General features: G+C 38.3%; 1 protein-coding gene across 1 annotated transcript in view; it reads left to right on the top strand.

Moving 5' to 3' along the window:
- Nucleotides 1-23,218, top strand: part of TOX (thymocyte selection-associated high mobility group box) — a 91,224-nt gene that overhangs the window by 33,667 nt on the left and 34,339 nt on the right. The window contains exons 4-5 of the mRNA XM_009706422.1: nt 12,386-12,664; nt 19,068-19,298. Coding sequence (XP_009704724.1) covers nt 12,386-12,664; nt 19,068-19,298 — 510 coding nt within the window. The remainder of the gene's footprint in view (nt 1-12,385; nt 12,665-19,067; nt 19,299-23,218) is intronic.

The raw sequence follows: 23,218 nt of genomic DNA, 5'->3' as shown, positions 1-23,218 counted from the left end.
CCTCTTCCAGTTTAAAGCCATTGCCCCTTGTCCTATCACTCCCTGCCCTTGTAAAAAGTCCCTCTCCAGCTTCCTTGTCGGCCCCTTTAGGTACTGGAAGGCTGTGCTAAGGTCTCCCCAAAGCCTTCTCTTCTCCAGGCTGAACAACCCCAACTCTCTCAGCCTGTCCTCACAGCAGAGGTGCTCCAGCCCTCGGATCATCTTCGTGGCCTCCTCTGGACTCTCTCCAACAGGTCCATGTCCTTTCTGTGCTGAGGACCCCAGAGCTGAAGGCAGTACTGCAGGGGGGTCTCACCAGAGCAGAGCAGAGGGACAGAATCCCCTCCCTCGACCTGCTGGTCACCCTCCTTGGGATGCAGCCCAGGGCACGGTTGGCTTTCTGGGCTGCCAGTGCCCATTGCTGGGTCTTCATTCACTCTTTTTTCCCCTTGCAGATAGCAATTGGTTCCTCCCTAAATTTCACTATAAAACTTTTCTGTGTTGTAGTGGTTTCCACACAGAACAGGTGATGTACCTTGAGTTTCGCTACTATCTATGTCAGGATATTCAAAACAAGTATTATTTCACAACACATTCTTACCACAGACTCCAGTATGCTTCCCTGGCATGCAGGAATAGAGTGAAATCACTGTAGATATGGTCATAAAAAATCACTGCCCCAGCTGTTGGTTGCTGCTTGGCAATGTTGAAAGTACAAGTTTGTGAGATAAAGGAAAGAGGAAGTTTTCTTAGCCAAACCAAGGTTGCTGCTTTATTCTAAAGATGAATGGAACAATAAAAGGCTTCACGATCAAAAAGAATAGACTGAATAATGAGTTTAAAAAGAAATCATAAGTTGTGATTGCCCGAAGTATTCCTTTTCGAGAAGTTATGACTTTCTCTTTTTTCTCTTAAATTGCTTTGGTAAGTTGGTCAGTCTTCATTAAGGAAGGTATCCAACATTTAGAAATATCAAACCAGGAAAATAAAGATATATTCTTAAATTAGAAAGAAGGTTCTCAGGAAGGTCTTCTGTCGCATGCTAATATAATGGACACTAAGCAAAATAGATTTACTAATTTTAATCTTTTGAGACTGCTGGATATCTGTTCATCTTCTACATAGTTGAAAATAAAATAATTGAGATTTTTCTTGTTTCAGAATTATAATATTGGACTTGGCAAGCTGCAGATGGATAATTACACTGGAGATGTTAAGTAGGTTTTAGAGACAAAATTGTAAATAATACAATACAGAAGAATGATGGACTTATTAGCATATCATTAAATCACTTTTTCCCTGAGAGCCAAGCATATTTTTCATAACTTACAGAAAGTGTCTTGCCTAGCAGTAACACATGTGCTTAACATTTACAAAACCCACAATATTTGACTATGGCATTAAGTATATATTGCAGGGAAAAATATGACAATATAGTTATAAATATCAGTAAGTTTTATCACTTGATAACAAGATCATATGTAAGAAAAACAATCTCTTCTCAGTTAAACATTTTGCAGACCTTTTGTTTCAACTTCCATTAGTGCTATCACTCACACTGAGAATTTACAGAACTGCAACATAGCAACAGGAAGATTTGGAAAAAGATCCTTTCACTAACGTAATTTAAACCATCCAACTCATTCTTATTAGTCTAAATGATGTTTTTCGTTATGTTTTTGTACTTAATAGAAAGTAGAATCGTGTGGGATATGGGGTTTTTTTCAGGGCTACTGGCGTCAGCCAGGAAAAATATGATCTTCTTTATCAAGGAAAATTAACTTAGTCTAGAAATTCATAAAATGCACACCCAAAACCTAGATGACTTTAGTTTTCAGCAGACACACATCAATGGTGATTGATGGATAATGTGCAGTCATAATTCTATGCAGTTTAGGGTGGCAGGGAGTTACAGGAAGGTTGGTTAGGTTTAATACAACTGTTGTGTATGGGAATGCAAGAGCTAGCACAGTGTCACTGTTCCATCCAAGACTGAAATGGCTTGCAAAATAGTTTGCTTAAACAGAGGTGGTATTTATTGATGAGCCTTCAGGACTCTGAGCCAGCTGAGTCTCCCTCATCCAGCCATTCTTAAACTTACTCATGTTCAGACTTTGCTTATGATTAAATCTGTAGGAGATTTTGTTGTAGTCACAACGCTTTGTAAATCACAACCCCCAGATAGGACACTGTGGCTCCAGGAAATAATTTCAAGGCTGTTCCCCATCATAGTGCCCAAGAGGAAAAGTGTAGACAATTGCAGACTAGATCTGCCTGTGTTACCCGGGTTTCAAAGATCCAACTTTGTATCTCATTGGAATGGAAACAAGGTCCATTAAATGTTTGGAAATCTCATAAGCCTAGTGATGAGGGTAATGAAATGATCAGAGCATGTAGCAGACTTGGGTTTTAGTCTTCTGGGTGATAGAGATTTTCATTTGAGATCCTTCTGCCCTGTACTTCTGTCCAGTGCCTAAACTGGTGGACAACACTGGAAAGACAGCTTTTTTTTAAAGCTTTTTTCAGTGAAGTAGCATACTTAGATGAAATCTCATTGTCAATATTTCCAAAAATCTCTCATTCCAGCTGATGTGCTGCAGAGTCCAGCTTTGTGAGGGAATTGGCATGTCTTGGGACTGAGATAAGATGCAGTTCAGATCCTACAGAGTTTTCCTGCAGAGTCAGGAGAAACGAGACACTCCAGTATTGCACCAAGTTTTCAGGTGTCACCACTGGTTTAGTGTGATTTCCTAACCAGAAGGAATTTTCTATCTCTTCCCACGCAGACATCCCCTTCACTTAGGCAGACCTCCTGTCATTGAACCTGAGGAACATGGCTTTTCAGATACGATATTAAACTGTATGAGCAGCAATAGGGGTTGGGGTAGGCAAATGGAACAGTTATCGAGATAAAGAGGAGCCACAGGAGGCACAGAAGGACACAGATTAGCTGGACATGCACTTCAGATGAGTCACTTTTGAAAACCTTTTTGCTTTATATAGAATATTGACTATTTCATAAGTTTTTTTGACCAAACTTGCCAATTAGAAAGAGCTGACCATTCATTGTCCTTCAGCTTCACACGGTGTACAGAGTGCGAAAGGCAGACCCCAATTCACCATCAAGCTCCAGAATTTGTTGCTGTGCATGGAAATAATGCAGCATTACAAATCTAGGGTTGAGTTTTTTCAAGAGGAGATGAGAACTGAGGCAGAACATGAACTAACATGATATACAGCATGGAGTCACCAAGAATGATCTGCAGTTATAGCTCTTACATTTTCTGTTTCACTTTTCAGTATTTTTCCCAGTTGTATCTGTCATTAATCAGCATAGGTCTAGTAGCTTCTGCTTGGGCAGCCACCCCTTACTAAAACTAAGCTCATTGAAACAATATAAACACCTCAATGGACTAGAATTCAAAGGGTTACTTGGTCATTCAGGGTCTCAACATATTCCTCCAAGACTTTCACACCTATCAAGTTAGTAAACGACTGCATTTGTTTTGCCCTAACCATACAAATATTGGCATACCCAAATCATTCACATGAAGTCACTCTTAACATAATAAATACTGTAGTCAAGTCACATGTTATTCTTTACTAAGTGTAAACATCCTTAAATAGCTTTATTTAAACATCTCAGTCCAATTCTAATATTTCCAATTTATTTAAAATTAAACACTTTCTAAATGTTATGCGAGCTGTGCTTTCTTTTGAAGTATGTAATGTGATGAATATCAATATCTCATTGGAAATTTCTTTATTTAAATGTGAAGTCCCCTAATCTTCTAAATCTTAACACTACCATATAAGGTATTTAAAATATGTGTGACAAAATTCAGTGCCAGACACACTGACATCACTGAGAGATACACAACTATGCAGTAACTACTTTCCTGACCCTGCACTGTGCGTAGCACTCTCCGCTTGCATGTGGCCAGATCCTCTCTTGGGAAATCTGCTGGAAAATTTACAAATCATCTGCTGGAGGGTGACACTGATTCAAGAAAGACTCTCCAGACTGTTTTATTAATATAAATGTATCCAATACAACTTCCTTTGTGGTAGGAAGAGATGGATGGTGTGGTCAGGGTACCTTTGTCTGTTCAAGCAGATGGAGCAAACAACATGTGACAGCTCGTAGTCACATTGCCCAACTCACTGCAGGAAGGTAGTTTGATACTGTTGTGGTGATCATCATAGAAAAAACCAGAGCAGGACAGGACAGAATATAATAGAATAGAACAGAGCAGAAGCCAACAGAAAGTTACCGCAATCTCATGCTGGCTGGCTACTGCGTTGTTGTTGGTCAGTCACAGGAGCAAAGCACTGCAATGATGACAGTAGCTGCCTCCATCCCATTTTCCCTCCTGCCCTACACAAGCCTAGCTTCACACAGTCCGCAGTATTTCCAAGGATCTAGTTGGTATTCCTAGACTTAATCATTTCAGGTCCCTTGGATGCTTCTATATTTATTGTCTAAAAGAAGGGGAGATGGTATTGTCTCTCTCAAGGGTCTTTCTGACTTCTTTTGATGAAAGGCTATTGATTCAGGTGTGTTTGAGTGAACCTGTGACTATATTGCTGACTCAGAAGTTCTTTAGCCTTGCTAAAATAAATGTGAAATGCATGGTTGTTTTCCTTATGTAAATAACTGGTGAAGTAGAAAATGGTTCTGTTGTTATTTGCAAAGAAGCAGAGAAGGGACAATATTGTTATCAGGAGATGTGTGCTAGAATGTTTGACTTGTACCTCCTAGATTCTGTTTGTCTGCTGTCAACCTATACCTGCTGTTGAGCATTAGACACTTAAAAAAAGAGAAAAAGATAACACAAATTATTCACCATTAATTCTTTAAAATGAGTCACTATTAAAAGCTTAATTGTTTGCTGAGAGGGTCCAAATTAGTGGACTTTGCAAGATCAAACAAAATTGAAGATATTTGTCCAAATTAAAATGGAAACATGCATCCAGAATATACTAAATGAACATGTATGCTCCTGTAATAATAATTTTATTATCTTCAGCTTCCAGGCCAGGCTTTTAATTATGACCCTTTATATCAGTGAAAACCATGTATTCAGGATTAAAAACCTATTTCTTTAACTAGTCTAGTTAAAGACTGTGGTTTGATATATTCTATGCTACAACTTTTATAAAAACCAGAGAACACTTCTAATAACACTTTTCTAATTTCATGGTTCAGTGCACAGTCAGTAAAGATTTAAATAATTCAGAAAGAAAGCCTATTCTGTTTCTTTATTAGAAGTTTGAGTCAGGCAAATTCTTTGACAGTTAATAGGTTTTTAACCCTTTTAATAACTTCTTACAATGAAATTTATTGGAGGTTGTTTTAAATAAAGAGTTATTATATTAGAGTGAATAGCAGTCGGTAGTTTTTTATGATTAGTTTTGAGACCTTGGCCCTGTGTGACTCAAAGGATATTAAAACATAGAGTAGAAAAGAATGTTAATAGTCATCAAATTAACTGTGTTCCAAAAAATATAGAAAATGTGTATTACTGCATTCTTGTCTGTCTTGATCGTGCTATAAAATTTTGCAGTTGAATTTTGACTATATAATTGTTTCAAAGGAGCTTAAGATCTCTTACAGAACCAGTACTATATAAAATAACCTGAAGTGGTTTAATTTTTAACAGAATGATTTTGAAAAGATTAGAGTAGTAAATTTAATAGGATTTTTTTTTAGTTTAGGGTTCTTTTTACATGTGAGGTTTCTGGTGTTTAATTTTAAGACTGTTTTCCTAATCAACAGAAATTTTGAATGATCCTTTCATTTTATCCTGAAAATGCACTGGGCATAGTATATAAAATACACTTGTGTACAACACTAAAATATTCCCCAAATACCCACTTACTTTAAAACTTAGTCTTTCATTATGCAGTTAGCTGATACAGAAGAGAATTATAAAAATGAGATGATGAAAACACACATCCCTTCCTCTGTTAGGTGATGCTTTGAGTTATTCCTTTTAATGTGTTCTGAATGGTTCTCTGTGGTCATTTTACAGTAACCTTAGCTCTCATAACAGATCTTTCTTTATCTCTCATTCCCTTATATATGTGCTAAAAGAAGACTTGGTTGCTGATATGATTTCTACTTTAACTAAATGGAAACAAAGATCTGATAGTATGTGGATCTTTGGGTTTGATCAGCCTTCGTTCATGACAGGACATACATACCAGTTACCAGTTTTATCCACTCTAATCAGTGAATCCTAACTTCTTGTCAGATTTCGGACTTCTAAATATTGGGATCACTTTTTGTTTTTCTCTGATGTACAAATACAGATGTTCAAGTGAGTCTCAAGTTTTAAGTTATATCACTGAATAGCATCACCATGATGGAAAACAACACATGGAACTGCGTGGTTTGCTTTTGGCTTAGTTGCTATTAATCTAGGATCGTAAGCACCACCATGCAATGAGTAACCGCGAGGTACTACTGCTTAATTGTCAGTATGAACTGAGTGAAAGGTGTCTAAAATGGACATTTCTGTGTTTTTAGACACTCTTAAATTTAAGCTTAGCTCTGATTATATAATGCTTGCATTTTGGATCATTAAAAAAATTTATGAGTTTTTTGGGGTTTGTAATTGTTTGTTTTGATCAAAATAGAGGATATAGTCTCCCAAGCACAATTCCTTCTCGGTGTGCCAGCTCTCACAAACCTGTCTGGCAACTTAACTTTTCTCCTCTGTTGAAACCTTGACTTAGAGAGTCAAGTGATTATGTAGGAATTAAATTTTTCTCCTCTTTTTTAATGAGCATCCCTGTGTTAACTGGAAAACATCTTGCAGATGTGCATTGGCATATGGTGGAAGACAATTAAAACACCTAAAATAAAACCAGTAAAATTTCTAAGCAAATCTCATGGCTTTTCAGGAGGTTGGCACAACTGGGGCTAGTTGTGCATTTTAATGTAGCGTTCTTTGAGAACAGACAAACATTCAGATTTAATATGGCACAGGTAGTGGCACAAGTTGTCCTGGGAACATAAATGAGAATACAACTAATAACAGAAACCCCTTTGGCCTGCTGAAGACTGTCCACGATGCCTACATGGTGACTCAGGTGGGTGACACCAGTGGAGAAGGAAGCACGCTGTGGGTATCTTCATAGTTAATGCTTAAAATCCCCTGGGTTTTTCTCCCAATTTTTTTTTTTAATTAATTGATTGAAACATAGCTTCTTATAGTATGAAAAATTGTTACTCTGTGACTTACCTTGACCACTTAGACAAGAAGCAAAGAACTGTCAACCACTTCCACATCATCCATCAGAAAAGTTCATAAGAGCTCTCAGCTAGTAGAAGACTAAGCAAAAGTCATTGTAAGACCTGATGGTGGTAATAGAACTAATGCCTGCTGTGCCTTGATATGTATTTGCCCAGGGCAGTGAGATACATGATCTCCACTTGCTTCAGGGAGTAAGCCCTGTGTATTTCTCCTTATATTTTAATGTTTTCATCTCCAGTGTATAATCCCTAGTGTTTCCTGCATAAACTTAGACCTGTTGTATTTACTTTGATCTGTTAAGGCAACCTGTCTTTCTTCTTTGATTTCATGGTAACATTTCTTATAAATGAATTTAAATAGGGAGGGACAATTTGGACTTTTATGGCCTTTCAGAGTAGTTGCATCACAGTTCTTAATTATAACAAGAAGAATAATGTGGGAATTATTTTGCTAACAGCATATTCCTTTTGAAACTGCCTGCCTAATGCTTCTTAGAAAAAAATTATTTGCTTCCTAAAGCCACCTTCTGGGATGTTAGTTAGAAGTCCTGCAATTTGACTCTTTCTGCATCTTGCATGGGGTAACCAGCTTGTATCAAAAAGACAGATAATTAGGGATTTTTTAATACTAGATGCTATATCCCATGAGAGATGAAGGAGTCTATCTGAATGCTGTGTCAGATAAGAATATCTGTATTTTGTGGACTTTGGGGCACAATGTTTCAAGGAAGATGGAAGTTATTGGACATAGTCCAGAGGATAGCAGGAAGAATGATCAGAGGTGGAGAAAACACAGCATACGAACAAAGTCTTTCAATCTTCAGGTTTAGTTGTTTAGTCTAAAGAAGAAAAAACTGAAAGGAAATTCATAATAGCCTTCTAGTGTGTACAACTTTTCTGTAAAGGAGGAGAAAAACATTCCTCATGTCCACTGGAAGCAGAGCAAAAAGTAGTAGGTTTAAATTACAACAAAGGAGATTTAGGTGAGACATTACGGAAAAAAGCCCTTTCCACTGTAAGGATAGTTAAGCACAAGAATTGCCTAGGGAGGTTATGAAGAGGTTAGACAAACATCTGTCAGAAATGATTTAGGTATAGCTAATCCTGCTGTGAGATAAAGTGTTGGACTAAATAACCTTTTGAGGTCCCTTCTAGCACTATTTTCTGTGATTAGGATACTGTAGTCACATTGTCCTGCGGTGAGATGTTTCTGTGCAGGGATGATATCACTGTATTCTGCATTGCGTGCTTTGCTTTGTTTTTGCTTTAAGTTGACAAGGAGAACGACGGTCTGATGTTTAAAGCACTTTAGCTTTATTCTTAGCACCTTAGGAGCTTTGCGCAGGGCATTAGGATCTTGTTTTCAGCCAGACAGCCCTGTTCTGTTTTTGCACTAAGCGTGTGCCGATGAAGGTTATCGGTACATACCTCCGAATTAGTGGCTTTTACTACGTCTTTTAACTTGCAGTCAAACACTTTTACGGGTGGATGCTCAGTTTCTGCTTATAAGCGAAATGCAAACAGAAAAAAAAAATAGCCATGAAAAGAAATGTATCATAGTTTCCCCGTTAGTAAAACCAAAATAAAACCAGGCATGTTCTAAAGCTGAATATAACACAAGTTGTGAAACATCCTGGAACTGACAGATGGAGAATGATATTAAAGTGCCAGATATTATCATTATTACCTCATCAGAGAGACCATTGAAGGCATCAGTTTAAGACTGTCCTTATCCTCTGTAACACTTGAACTCTAACTTTGTTCTTCCATTTGGCATTCTGCCACCCGGCAGGATTTGTATTCAGCTTTGCATTGGGCAGGAGCGTGTTTGCGATATTGCTTCTGCATACTGAATATGGCTCCAGCACAGCTATGTGTTGGTGGGTTTTGTAAAACTCTGTCTGGAGGAACAAGGAATAGGAAGCTTCTGATTTTGAAGTAGTTTAAGACAAGTTAGTCATACTCTGCGTGTAGTGTTGACAGGGAGTGTGTCTGATTAGTGCCAGTGTTCCTGCAGAGACGAGGTTGACACGGCGTTTGAGAAAGGGGTCTACTGCCACTAGTGCGTGGTTGTCATGGGTAGGACTGTTCTTGAACCCAACAGGGATGATGGGACACTTCTTGGTTTGCTGATCCTTTAGGAACCTGAAGACTCGTCATCACATGTTTTCCACGGTGTGATCTCATAGCTTTTAACAGTTACGTGGTTAGCTGCCCGTTCTTACCCAAGGAATGAGCAGTTTCCATCTTCTTAGACAATCCCACTAGGCAGGGACAGGATGGGGGAAGGCAGGCTCTGCGGTGGGTGGCAGAGAGGTGAGCCAGAAACTTCACCTGCAGATGCAGATCCTTCTTGCTGAAGGCCAGGGCTCAGTGCGATGGACTTTCGCTGGCACATTCTCTGCAGGCAGATCCCTTAGGTGAGGGTTTCTCTCTTAGCATCTAAAAGGAAACATGCACTGTTAAACAGACTTTCTTGCTGCTTACAGCTGGTTTTGGAAAGGTAGCCTGATAGTCTTCTGATTTAAAAATTCAGAAGACAAGCTGAAATCATGTGAAAAGAAAAATATTGAGTTTTTTTCTCCTGCACCACCTCATTTGCAGTCCTCAGAATTTCACTAGTGAAAGGTTCTCTTGCAAATAGATATGTATATATATATATATATACACGTGTTTTGTATGGGGGTACATCCAGTACCGTCCATTTGGTGTCACATTATCTGAAAACACACTGTATGTTCAGCACCGGAGCTAAAAGTGAGTCATAGACTGTTTAAAAATATATGTTGTTTAAAGACGACAAACACAGAATGTTCTGCAGTGTCTATCTGATAATGTTTGAAGCTCATATGAAGAGTTTTTAATAAAGGAGAGATCATTTGAATAATAGCAATTGTATGATATTTTACTTGGGGAAAAGTAATTAAAATTAAAACCTTTGCCCTGCTTTCAGAGGTAGATACTTTGCAAGCTCATTCAAAAATAAGAGTTGTTAGGAGTTTCAGGTAGCGCTTGTTCCCTTTCTAGAGTTCATAGACTCATTAGGATACATATTCTTATTAAAAAGCAATCTTCCTTTTCCAACCTTTCATGAGGGGGTTTATTCCCAGCCCCGATCCGGCACCAGAAGGTGCTGCCCCACAAAAACCCAAGGCATTTGCAAGCAGAGCGGCATGGACTCAGCCCCTGAGGGGTGGTGGGTGCCCTGGGGTTGGTTTCCATCCCCTGCCCACTCACCCTGTGCTGACCGAGAGGGCCTGGGGCAGCCTGTGCTCCCCCTCCCCATTTCCCAACCACTGCCCAGCCCAACACCTGGATCCGGAGCAAAACGGCGGAACAGCAGGTACAGCTTCATGGGCACGAGCGTCTGGATACGGGTCATCTGCTAGAGGCGGAGATAATGATAGCATTCAAGGCTAATATGTTTGGCGAGGAGGGGAGCTGATGCTGGAGGGAAGGCAACAATAAGGCAGGAGCAATCTTTAAAAATGTAAATGTCTGCCAGGATTCAAATTTCAGCCTTCAGCTGATTTCATACACTGTACTGTCTCTGCTCCTCTCCTCCAGTCCTTTAGTAGTCATTAAATGAACTTCAACGTGTTTGTATCGATAACCCTTTTTTACCAAAAGCTATTAATTTCTAAAGCAATATAAATACAGGTATAATTGTGATGTCACGTTGTCAAATACTTTTCAGAGACACACGTACATGTAAAGTGGTAAGTATGCCATAACTAATGGTATTACTAGTTTGATTTACTGCCAGCCAGTCAGCTTTACAAAAATCAATCCCTAAGCTCATAAAGCATCTCCCTAAAATTGATAAATTTTTACACTATCAATAATAAGATAAAAGGTGAAGTTACAAGTTTATCTTTTCTTTTTCTGTGCGTTAATGGTTGAAAGGTATCTTACAGATTGCTGTGATACATAGGAGTGTGTGTATGAGAGAGAGATAGGTTACAGAAGTCACGAGCTATAAAAAGTTTAAAAAAAAATATATCTGAGTGATCTTTAGACAATTCAGATGACATGTCTAACAGAGACTGTCAGTAGAATAAATGTGGTTATGTTAATATATTGAACCATTAACATGTGTCCTTATCATAATGGAACTTACACAGTGGTAGCTCCTGTCAGATTCCACTCCATACGTACGGCATGTTTGTCTGGTGCATGGAAAGACAACTATATCTATTTCATTACAGCTCTGAATTGACACTTCAATTTTGAATCTCACGCAGAACACCTTAGCTTAAATCTGGGCTTCTCCCTGATACTCTTTGCTATTTGTCATGTTTCCGTATGAGTATCCTGAAAAGACGTTACAGGCAATCTGCTGTAGTGTGTGTGTATGGTGCATATGACCTCTGGACAAGAAAGGAGTTTCATCCTCCAGTGCTTTTAATTCTTATCCTTGCAGAGACTGAATTTTTTGCTTGCATTAAAATAGTATGTCTCGTTAATGCTAAGAAGCGGTGACCCACATAGCACAATGGATTCATTTGTCAATCCTGCGACTTCCAAGCTTTCCGTTCATATATGTTTTAGCAGCAAATCAACTCAGAAATCATTTAATCAGTCTATCAATGCATCCTACTTGTCAGTCGTCTGAATCCTGAAAATTCCGGTATCTCGTTGGGCAGCAGCAGGCAAAATGGATTTGGACCTAATACTGGATAGTCAAACTCTGAAAACTGCAGCTCCCAAATTCGCAGCTCACACACACACAAACCCTAAGAAGAAAAGCAGGATCGGGAAATTGTCTTGAATTTTGAGGGTATTCATGTTCTGATCTGGTTCTGAACTTCAGAGTGCAAGTCTGTCCCTGTTCGTTAGCATTTCTGAAATACTCTACACGCAGTTACAGAAAGCAGTGCCCTTTTGTTCCCTCTATAAAGAAACAAACTCTCATTGCTTTTTGCTGTTCCCATGGGCTGAGGCTAGAGCCTGAATAGTTTATAACAGTCAGTGTTATGTAAATGTCAATCATATCCTTACTCTGTTTATTTCCAGTATTTACATGTTTATTTAAGTACTTGCCATTTTTTTGAAGCCTTATATAGCCGATCAGGCCCACCGAGGTCTAAAGGATCAGAAGACTTTATTAGTGATATGCTTAATACAGTTTTTTTCCTCTTGTAGATGCAAGATTTACGGAATACAGAAGGAGCCCAGTATAGTTCCCATCCTCAGATGGCAACCATGAGGCCAAGGGTTCAACCTGCAGATATTAGGCAGCCAGGAATGATGCAGCACGGGCAACTGACTACTATAAACCAGTCCCAGCTCAGTGCACAGCTTGGTTTGAATATGGGTGGAAACAGTGTTCCTCACAACTCGCCCTCTCCTCCTGGAAGCAAATCTGCAACTCCTTCACCATCCAGTTCAGTCCATGAAGATGAAGGAGAAGATAGCTCTAAGGTAGGCTTAGATGCTAGGATTATTATGTAAATGATGGATATTTTTAGGACCTGCTAAATGAATCGTATGGCCACAGTTATTAAGGTGATACTTTATGCGTTGTTGTTGGTTGACTGAAGTGAATAAAGGGTTATGAATACAGAACTTGTAGTTTCCAGTCAATTCTTCAGGCAGCTTGAGTAAATGACATCATTCCTCTTCGTGAGAGCAAGCTGGAATCTGGTAAAACACTTCAAAGGATAGCCATTCCTTTAGGACTTTAATATAAAGGTTGAGTTTTCTCACTTGCAGAGAGGGGATGTTTGTTCCCAGTTAAAGATCAAGTTACTGCTATAAAAAGTATGAACAGTCTGTACAATATGCTAGTCTTTGCTACTTGGTCACAGGATGAGTAAACAGAACATCATAGCAACCAGAACAGAAAGATCCTCTACGAACTTTAAAAATCTTACCTCAAAAATCTTGAAGACCCATTATGCATTTATACTTTGGGAGGTGCTGACACTCCATCATGACATATTTAAGCTTCATTTTAGTGTCAGCACAGGCATGAAGTAATAATAATAGTCATTTGCATAATAAATTTCTTTAAAGGATAAATGTCAATTTATATAGCAGGTTTTGCATGCAAAAACCTCCCAAACCTCCCAAAATCAGGAAAACCTCCCAAAACATACAGAAGTATATGATCTTAATTTTACAGACACAAAAGCTGAGACAGAAAAAGATTGGGACTTAGCGCAAAGTCATCCCATAAACCAGGAATAGAGCATACTGAAATGGAGAACTTCTTTAGCTCTATTTTATGGTCACTACGAAATAGCAGTCCTGTTAGAGCAGTCCTGTAGTGTGGTGTGTGCCTCGTAGTGTACCATGGCCATGTCTTGTGGGGAAAAGTTGCAGACTAATGAGGAATGTAAAGAAAACATACTGTGAGTCACTGAGGAGGTATAATCCAGTCAAGAAATGTAAGTCTGATTTGTTTTTGAATTATATTGTTTTTCATGCCTCAAGCTATAAAATAATCATGTAATTGGAGACATATGTTTTACTACATTTTGAATAAATTCTGATTCAAAAGTTTTATTTCAGGACTTTCCCCTGATTTCACAAACTTTAGGTTTTAAAAATTACTGAATAATTCATACATTTTAAATGAGCACTTCCTTACTGAGGGAGACTTTAGAATACAGTTATGTAAAAATAATTCCAGGCAGCCTTTTTTCAGAATAATTTATTTGCTACTCCTGTTGCTTTGCTAATATTTTTACATATGCTGGTGGGAGTGTGCAAGATGCTCTGAACTTCTGGAGGAAACATCCACTCAAATAATTAAGATATCCTTTCTGCTTCTATCAAATATTTCAGTTCTTTAACCCGTATTTTTCATGTACTTTTTCACTGCAACACTTCATGCTAGCAAAAGTGTAGGGTTGTGGTTTCATGCAGACAGCACTCATCTGAAGCTAATGTTTTCAATAAAGAAATACTAAGGACGGCAGACCAAGTAAAACTTGGTCCTTTCTTTGTGGAAACCAGTTTATATAGCGTTCAACTTTTTACTAAGCCATGTTATTTTGGAAAATTGTCTTTAAAATTCCCTCATGTTCAGTCTAAGCAGAAGAAGATGAGAAAAGTCACAATACACAGCACAAAATTAAATTCACTACGCTGACATTGATACATTGCCTTAAAATTCAGTAATTATAATTTCTCTGCTAAGAGAAAAGTTTTAAAGGATATCAAATTTTGTTAATAATGACAGAGGGCTTAAATTCATCTCCAACAAGTAAGGTTTAAACTGCAAACTTGATGGGGGGCAGATTATGCCATACCCATCTTCTGTGGGATTTCTTAGGGTCCTAGGTCTTTGGGAAAAAGCCTGAAGTTGGCCATCATCAGAGACAGGCAGTGGGCTGGCACGTCTGATCCGATGCAGTGGTTCTGCTGTAGTTCCCTCTGTAAAAGACAAGAGGGTTTGAATAATCAACATAAGAATTTTGTGTATTGCTGTAGTTTACGATTCAAATCCCTCCGCTGTGTATCTTTTTATCACGTTGCTCTTCCTGGAAGCTGCCAATGGATGGATACAGATACTTAGAAAAAACCAGCTTTCTGTGGAGATCTTTCTTCCCAGCCACAACATTATTACATTTTTGAGAGGCCTGTAAGGGTTCTTCTCACTCCAGAAATCCTCCTCCCAGTGAAAGAAGGCACTGGATGGGGACAGGAAGAGAGAGCGGCCATTCTGTCTCTTGTGAGAACCTCTATCTTTTACCTGAATGTAACTTTGACCTCTATCTTTTACCTGAATATAACTATGCTAAATTTGGAGTTTTCTCTTTGTTTAATAAACTACCATCTAGATGTGTGGTATTACTTAATAGATCAAGGCCAGAGCTCGTTGGTCAGTCCTTCAGTAGAAGTGCACGTGTTGCAATCATGTAGTAGCTGCTGGAGCTCCCGACATTTGAGCAGGTTCATGCAGTCAGTAAGATGTTCCTGCCATGAGAACTCTGTAAAAAACCAACTCCCTCTGAATTCACCATATCGTTAATAGCAACAGTGACATTCTCCCTATTTAACCAGCAGGAGAAGACGTTTGCCTATGTACAAACATTGATGAAAAAGACAAAGTACATTTTCAAGTGGAAAATCACCTGTGTCAGATGACTTCCCTTAGTTTATACCAACTGAACACCCAGCCTTACACGTGAAAGAGAAGCCACTGGTCTTTGATAGCAGATTTGGTAGAGAAATCCCTAACAACTGTACCCATTTCTATATAAAGAAAAAAATACAGAAATCTCAATGTCCTGTTCATGTTCACATGAATTTATAGAAAGAGGATGACAGACGGTATGAACAAATATGTACATTATATACATTTGGACTAGAAGTATAATTGTATCCCTAGTGAACCACAGATTTCCGTACATGGAGGAAATGCCCATTTCAGCTTAATGTACATATTCCAAATGCCAGTAATAAGGAAACTTTACAAACTGATGTAATTGTTCATGTACTGAGCATCTTGGATGTTCATTCTATGGTAAACACTCAAATTGTGGCAAGCCTTATCCAACATACACAGAACTAAGGGCAGCAGCTGCTAAATATTTTTTGGCAATACTCATTCTCATAAAGGCTCTTTCATATAAGTCTTTTGGACTTTAAACGTCATATATTCCCTTGCACAAAAAAGGGAAAGGAGCTGCATTATAGAGCGCTCAGTTGCCCTACACACTGTTGTTTTAAAAGCAAGACAGTTGAGGTTGGTTGACCATAAGGATCAGTGAGGTCAGTAGCATAATTATAAGGCTGCATAGACACAGTCAGAAAGCTGCTAGGTCCATGGAAATATGAAATGTAGTCTCAGACCAAGGATATCGTTTCTCCAAGTGGTGTACATCTCTAAGTCTCCTTAATTCTTCTGAATCTAATGTGTGGGCCTATGGTTAGAAGAAGAAAAAAAGAGAGAACTTAAAAATCGATAGCTGTAAATAACTATAAAAACATTCTAAACAAAGTGACCACTTACCACATGCTTTATTCTGACCACCTCAACACTGGAATATTACATTTATGTAATTCTTGCCATAATTCATACTGTTGGTTCGTTAAACATGTATTCGGTTATTGCCAAGCATAATTGTGAGCTGCTGGAAGCATTACTGGTTTGCAAATATGTATTTCTTTATAGATGGATAACAGGGTTTTCTTCCATGCTCATTTGAATATCACTTATGAGAGAATTTCAAATAATGTATTTTAGAGCGAAGATAGTGAGAGGACTGCAAGTAGCAAGAATTAACTAACAGAAACACGATTACTAAAGAACTGCTGCAGCATATTCTCTTTATGTGGTAGAGGTTTTACAATATTTACTTTATATGATAAGAGTTATAAGTAGAATTCTATGTTGTCTGTTCAGCCTATTATGCAGATGGTGCTTGATTAAAATCTATTTTAAACTACAGCGATTACTGCAAGATAGTGTGCATAAAACAGCTCTCCTAGCTCCATTAAAGGCTTTGGTACTATTGCAGTTTATTTTAAATATGCTTATAGACATTTTCCAGCTTCTCAAGGGACATTTAGATATCAACGATGTGCCTTACTTGATAGTTTTAAATCCTACACTAGATATTCTTGTGATCTATTATGTGTGCAACATGGTTAATGTACACTTTTTAAAAGTGAAAGATTATTGCTTTCTTGTGATAAATAAGTTAAATACATCACCATAATTAAGCAATAAGCCATGACAGGAGGTGGATTACCATGAGCTAACTACACCTCCAGGGATTTTGAGGCACAAGTCTATGCCTAGCAGAATATATATGGTTTTTATTTTATTTCCCATCTGTCTCTGCTTCGGTGGTTAGAAGTGGAGTCTATGAAGCTGATAGACTGATGGGAGCATAAGGTAGGCCATCATCTCAGCCATTTGCAAGGTTATTAGTACTGAAATTCTGGTATTCTTTTTATTTCGTTATTTTCATACAAGACAAACAGAATTTCCCCTGTGAGTACTCTCTTTTTAACAGTGGGTTTTTGAAGTCTCTTGATCATTCAGGTCGGAGAATAAGATTTTAGAGCTGCTGTCAGAACAGCTTATCAGAAGACTTCTTTCACAAGTTTCTGCAGAATATCACCTAGTTTAAGGGTAGTTTAAGTAATGTGGTATCCTAATATACAGAGAACTTTTAAATCTCATTGGTCGAAAAATACTCTGAAGGAGGAAAACTTTAGCAAATAATAGAGGTAAAATTTTAACCGTAGCCCAAATTGTTGTCAAGCCTCCTTGCTCCTGGAGTTTGCACAGAACTGTCTGAAGAGTTTAGAATGATGTTGCCAAATTAACTAGGGAGCCCTAGCTAATTACCATTTAGCTGGTAGTTTTGCGTACCCTGTAGAATGAAATAATAGCAAGAGACTAGAAGTTAGATAACTTAATAACGGGTGGCACACTGCTTCTTTTTTACCGTATTTTCCAAATGCTGTCAATAGGCTCCATGTGCATTAACCCTGTGTTAAAGGTGCATCCATTGTAATATAATGCTCGGGAAACAAGCAACTTAATTTTCCAATTGTGGTCATCACTTTGTTGCTGTGCTTAGTGAGCCACAGAGATCCAGGTTGTTCACTGTAATCACCTGGGCCCTGTTGGACGCCACACAGTGAGGTATATAGAAAAATAAAAAAGTTTTTTGCTCAAAATGAAAATTTCCAGACATTTTACTCGTGCAGTTCCACTGATTTGAACACCTGTATTCTCCTGTGTCACTTGATATGCATTATTAAAAAATAATACAAGGATGTGATAAAAGTCATGCCTAGTAGATCCTTAGCCTAGAGCATACCTTTTATGCTCTTGATCTTCTCATACTTCAAAACGCTTATGATGTGCAGTGCTCTGGCCATGCCAACATGCCCTCGGGTAAGATCACACATCATTGCTACAGGCATAGTGAATTAAGCGATCATATCAAGAGAAGCTGCTTTGCCGTGGAGCTCCAATCTGTTGAAGAATCAGGACACTGTCCCTTTATGTGCTTGTAAGTCACCTAGGAGAGTAGGGTGCTTTGGTGATCAGGGTCTCTGAGCTATTCTGTGGCAAAGTGTAGTTGCATTTAACAAATTTGCACATGTGCTCGTGCAGTTTTCTTCATATACCGTTCCTCTTTCACTGCTTTCCTCAAACCATTTGCTTTTACGTGAGCAGAGGAAAAAAACTATGCAGCCAAATCCAGATGGATCAGAACTGATCCTCCAAAGGGGTCTAAACTGCCTGTACTGGTTAAGCTTTGTTTCTTCAGATTTTAATGAGAAGGTGTGTAGGGGAATGTCTGTAACTTTAATCGTTTTATTCACAACCAGGTTCTCTTCAAATTCCCTGGAAAGTGCGCCACCAGTTGCAGTAGGATTTGATTTGAAGAGTAGTCTGGAGTCGTACTAGGAAAGGGTGTGGATAAGGAAAAGGTAGAAGTGCCCGTGTTTCTGCTGTCTGCAGGTGGTTCGTGTGGTTGAACTGGTGGTCAGGCTATAATGAAACAAATTTCATTTGAATTTCCTCATTATATGAATGTTTATAGCCATTAGCAATAAAACTTAGAAAAGGTGAAAAGATGACCAGATGAACTATAAATGAGATTATAGTAATTATATGAAAGCAAAATATAAAGTACTTTGAGGGAAAAAATTACATAATCTGAAATACAGTGAATTTTATACATGTGACTAAGGCAGACGGTATCAACATTTGGATTATCAAAGATGGCAACTAAAATTCAATTTTTGTATACAAAATCCAAAATCTTTGTATCACAGAAGCTGTATCAATGGATGGAGTGAATTAAATTGACTTTTTTTATAATACTTTTCTAATTTTATGTTACAGGTCAACGGTGGAGAGAAGAGACCTGCTTCAGATATGGGAAAGAAACCCAAAACTCCTAAAAAGAAGAAGAAGAAGGACCCAAATGAGCCACAGAAGCCTGTGTCTGCCTATGCATTATTCTTTCGAGACACTCAAGCAGCCATCAAGGGCCAAAACCCCAATGCTACTTTTGGTGAAGTCTCTAAAATTGTAGCTTCAATGTGGGACGGCTTAGGAGAAGAACAAAAACAGGTACAAAATGTGCTGTAGCTCAGAGGCTTTGTTTCAGGAAAGTGTTATCAGGGTCATCTAAGCACTGTAGGCAGCTTCTTTTGTTTGCCAGGATGAAACCTGAATATGTGCCATCTCAGGAATATGATTTAAAGAGACTGAGATAAAGAGAGTATTGTTTCATTTCTTCTGTGTGAAACCACTAAAAGGGTGGTGTTTTTTTTTAGTTTTGGCATGTGACACAACCTTGAGGATTATATTTAGGATTGTTTTATGCTGAAATTGGTGGGCTTAAGATTTTATGACGACATTGCTCCGTCTATGACAGTGTGGTGTAAGAGGACCTTGCTGCCAAAAATTCTGTCTGTGCATTGGGACCTGACATATATCTGAGCTCCCAGTTGCAGGTGTTTCCCTGCCCCATGATGCCAGAAGGAGAGCTGGGCTCACCTGGCTTTTATGAAAGGACTTAGAGATGTGTTGACCCAAAGAGACCTAGGGTGGACCCTGGCAAATAGACAGTGTTCTGGGGTATCCTTCAGCATACATGTAGGCTGTGGAAATCATATCCCATAGTTACTTCCATCTTCCATGGAAAGGCCTTGGTTCTGCAACAAGGTTGACAGAGGTGGATTGGAACCTTTGCAGAAATCCTTCCGAGTCAGTCAGATGCTATGTAAAAGTGGGTGACTCTGGAAGCTCATCACATTCATGTGGTGACGGTTGGCAAATACCATTCATCCTCACTGTAGCACGCCATTGCTTTTCTGTTGTTATTGGTTGCCTTTCTACTAACTGCCAACAGGCTGGATTGGGTAGATAAAGAAATGGGAACTTTAAGAAAGAATCACTCCCCATGTTGAAATCTGGATATCCAAACACATACCTACTTGGAGTGCTCCAAGTAGTTAGATCTGTGTCTCGGACCCGTCTTGCATAGCTGAGGGATTGTAGATCAATATTTTCCTGAAATGGTAAAAGGCGGAGACCTGGACTTCTCAAGAGCCTGTCTCTCTAGTTAATCTCACATCTCTCTAGTGGTGACATCCAGCAAAAATTATTTAGCCAGATCTTGTGCTTGGGTTTCTCCACCATTTTTCATATTGACCCTCAATTTGTGCCTGTTGCAGTGGTGCAGTTTTTCCTTCCATAATACTTGCTCCACTTAGAACGCAGAAAACTTGACTTCATGAATAATAGTCCCAAGCCATATAATGGAGATAAACCTAAAAGACTATAAAATGCACGTTTCCTTTGAGCTTGTCATGTTAGTAGTACCAGCAGAAAACTGAAGTCTTTCCATAGAATTCTGTTTAAGAAAAGTGTATAAAACCCTAAATTTCCAGTTTTAACTTGTATTTCGTATTCGTGGTTGAAAGCAATAATTGAATAAGTCCTACACTGGAACAGCGGAACAAAATTTATTTTCCTTATCTCTGTTGTCCTTAATTTAAGTTGGAACACAGCAGAATGATGTGTTGTGGAGTCCACGTGACACCTCCATGAAAAAATGGCTGCAACTAGATTTTTAAGCCAATTATTCCAAGAGTTTAGGTTAGCGTATCTTTGTTGCTCTTTGAGTTATTTTGCCTACTCATTATCATCTGTTAAGCACATTGTTAAAACTCCCAGGCCCAAGCCCAGGCCTTTTCTAATCTAGCACTGTACAAAAAGAATAAAAGATAGTCCCTATTTAAAAAAATTGGCAATCCTATTTTCTAGAATAAATTTAAACTCATTCTTTATTCCATTAGGGATCTAATAGTACAAAGTAATGATTACAAGACATCTTAACTGACTAGATAGTCTGTATTTTAAAGGCCTAATTTTTCAGATACAGAGCATTAGTAACTGTTATGAAACCTATGTCTCTGGTAGGAAAATTGGACTCTAAAAATACAAATGATTAATGTAGCATTTGGAATTTGGCATAGAAGAAGCTTCAGAAATTCAAAAATAGTTAAATAAAGAAACAATAACATCATTAGAGGAATACTTTATTGATGAATTATACTTGCTGAAAAGGATTCAATTATCATAAAGCTTCTGGCTTTTATGTTTTGGAAGCTAATGCTTATTCTGGAATTTAAATAGAATTATGTTTCCAAATTATGTTTCCCGAATTGGAACTCCTTTTACTATTTAAATAGTAAATATAAATGAATCCTAAAGTAGAACATAATGCAGCTATTGAGAAAGAAGAATAACCTCATGTTTTCATGCCAAAATGAAATCTTCTTTGTTCCTACGACCTGAGCCAGCTTTTTCTGAAATGCATACAGTTCTTCTTGTTTATTCCTGAAGATTGACCACAGAATAAAGGTATTGAAACTCAGCACAGTAATGACCTAAGGGCAATATATGTATGTCCAAGCCTTTGCAACAAAATTTTGATAACTTGACATATTAGACTGTAGCTTGAAAGAGTTTGTGCAAGAAGCACGTATGTTTTTCAAACTGTGAAGAAACTAGGAAAATGTTGTTTGAGAAAATAGGATTTGAATGACAAAAAAGGAAACATTGTTATGAACGAGATGATGGTGGGTGCCTTACTGAAGTTAGGGTGGAGTTATTCTTAAAATGGATCGCACTCTGATGCTCTTACCATGAGAATCTTGCAATTCATTAGATTAAAGCAGATACCAGTGTACTTCCACTCTCATTTTACCATAGGAAGACATTTGCGTTTTTGGGTCATATGCTATAACTGTTCCCATTCATTTCTGAGCCTACAAGGACCATTTGCAAACAATGCTGGGGTGTGCCTGTGATTTGTTTCTCCAAACCTATCTACACAGAGGAGTCTAGAAATTAAAGGGACTTTAGTGGTCATGGTGGACTTTGTCATGGTTTCTTCTCAAATTGTGAACGGGGTACAATAATTACACATGATTGGAAGCAGGGACTGCATTTTCCTTCATTTTTCACTGTAAATGTTTTCTAAAACTGTTCAGATTAATAAACCTGTGAATGGAAAGCAGCCGTAGCAGCAGTATGTTGAGGTACATTCTCCTCAGTGCTGTAGCCACAGCACAGGGATATTTTCAGTGGCTTTTCTAGTTTCTCTCTTCCGATCCCAAACACTCTTTTCTCCTTAGTCAGTACTATACTTCTGTGCATCCCGTTTTTATAGCTTATTTATGTACATCTTTGCCCTTTGCACGCAGTTTTACTGCAAAGGGGAGAAAAACAGCCCCTGGGAAAGAGGGTTCAGCACCTTAAATGATCGAGTCTCTGGCTTTCAGACAGAACGCTGGTTCAAACTGGGTAAAAAGGTTACTTAGGTCCTTTTCTGTCCTTAGATGAAAAAGCAAGGTAATTTTAAATCAGTACCAGATGTGTGTGTACTAAATGAACCTTAAGTTTCTAATTGGAGTCCTAGTAAAGCTGTAATAGATGTGGCAAATTACAAACAAAATGTTCTTGTTTACATTAGTGTAACTTTAAAACTTCAGCCAACGACCTTAATAAATGTGCTATTATTCTAAAAATGGAATTGAATGTCTATTCACATTCAACAAAATTAATCTCTGGTGTAACTTCAGTGACTTAACTGGAATTCTAACAGGAATGAATTTGGCCTCCTATGAACAGCTTAGTGTGCATACATGTGTATGTGCGTCTATGTGTTTCTGCGTGTTTACTTAAATGTTGCACTGGCCTTACGGTTGGAAGATGGATGAATTCACCTAGGGGACCCAAAATTTAGCAATCAGAAGAAGCAGGTGAAGCAACTCTTTGAGTGCGGTAACATATGCCTCCTTTCAGGCTGCGTAATTCATACACAGTAATATTAGCTGCAACAGTTCAGCTCAATAGCAACACCTCATTATTTTATCCCTCAGTATTTATTCCTATGTTTGACGCCTCATGAAATTACTGTTAATGTGTTTATATAAGGGCAGATCTGACACAAGTGGGAAGAATTTAATTTCCCACTC

The sequence above is a fragment of the Cariama cristata genome, unplaced genomic scaffold (assembly GCF_000690535.1).
Source record: "Cariama cristata isolate BGI_N322 unplaced genomic scaffold, ASM69053v1 scaffold628, whole genome shotgun sequence".
NCBI classification, from domain to species: domain Eukaryota; kingdom Metazoa; phylum Chordata; class Aves; order Cariamiformes; family Cariamidae; genus Cariama; species Cariama cristata.
This window is presented reverse-complemented; position numbering and strand designations above follow the sequence as displayed.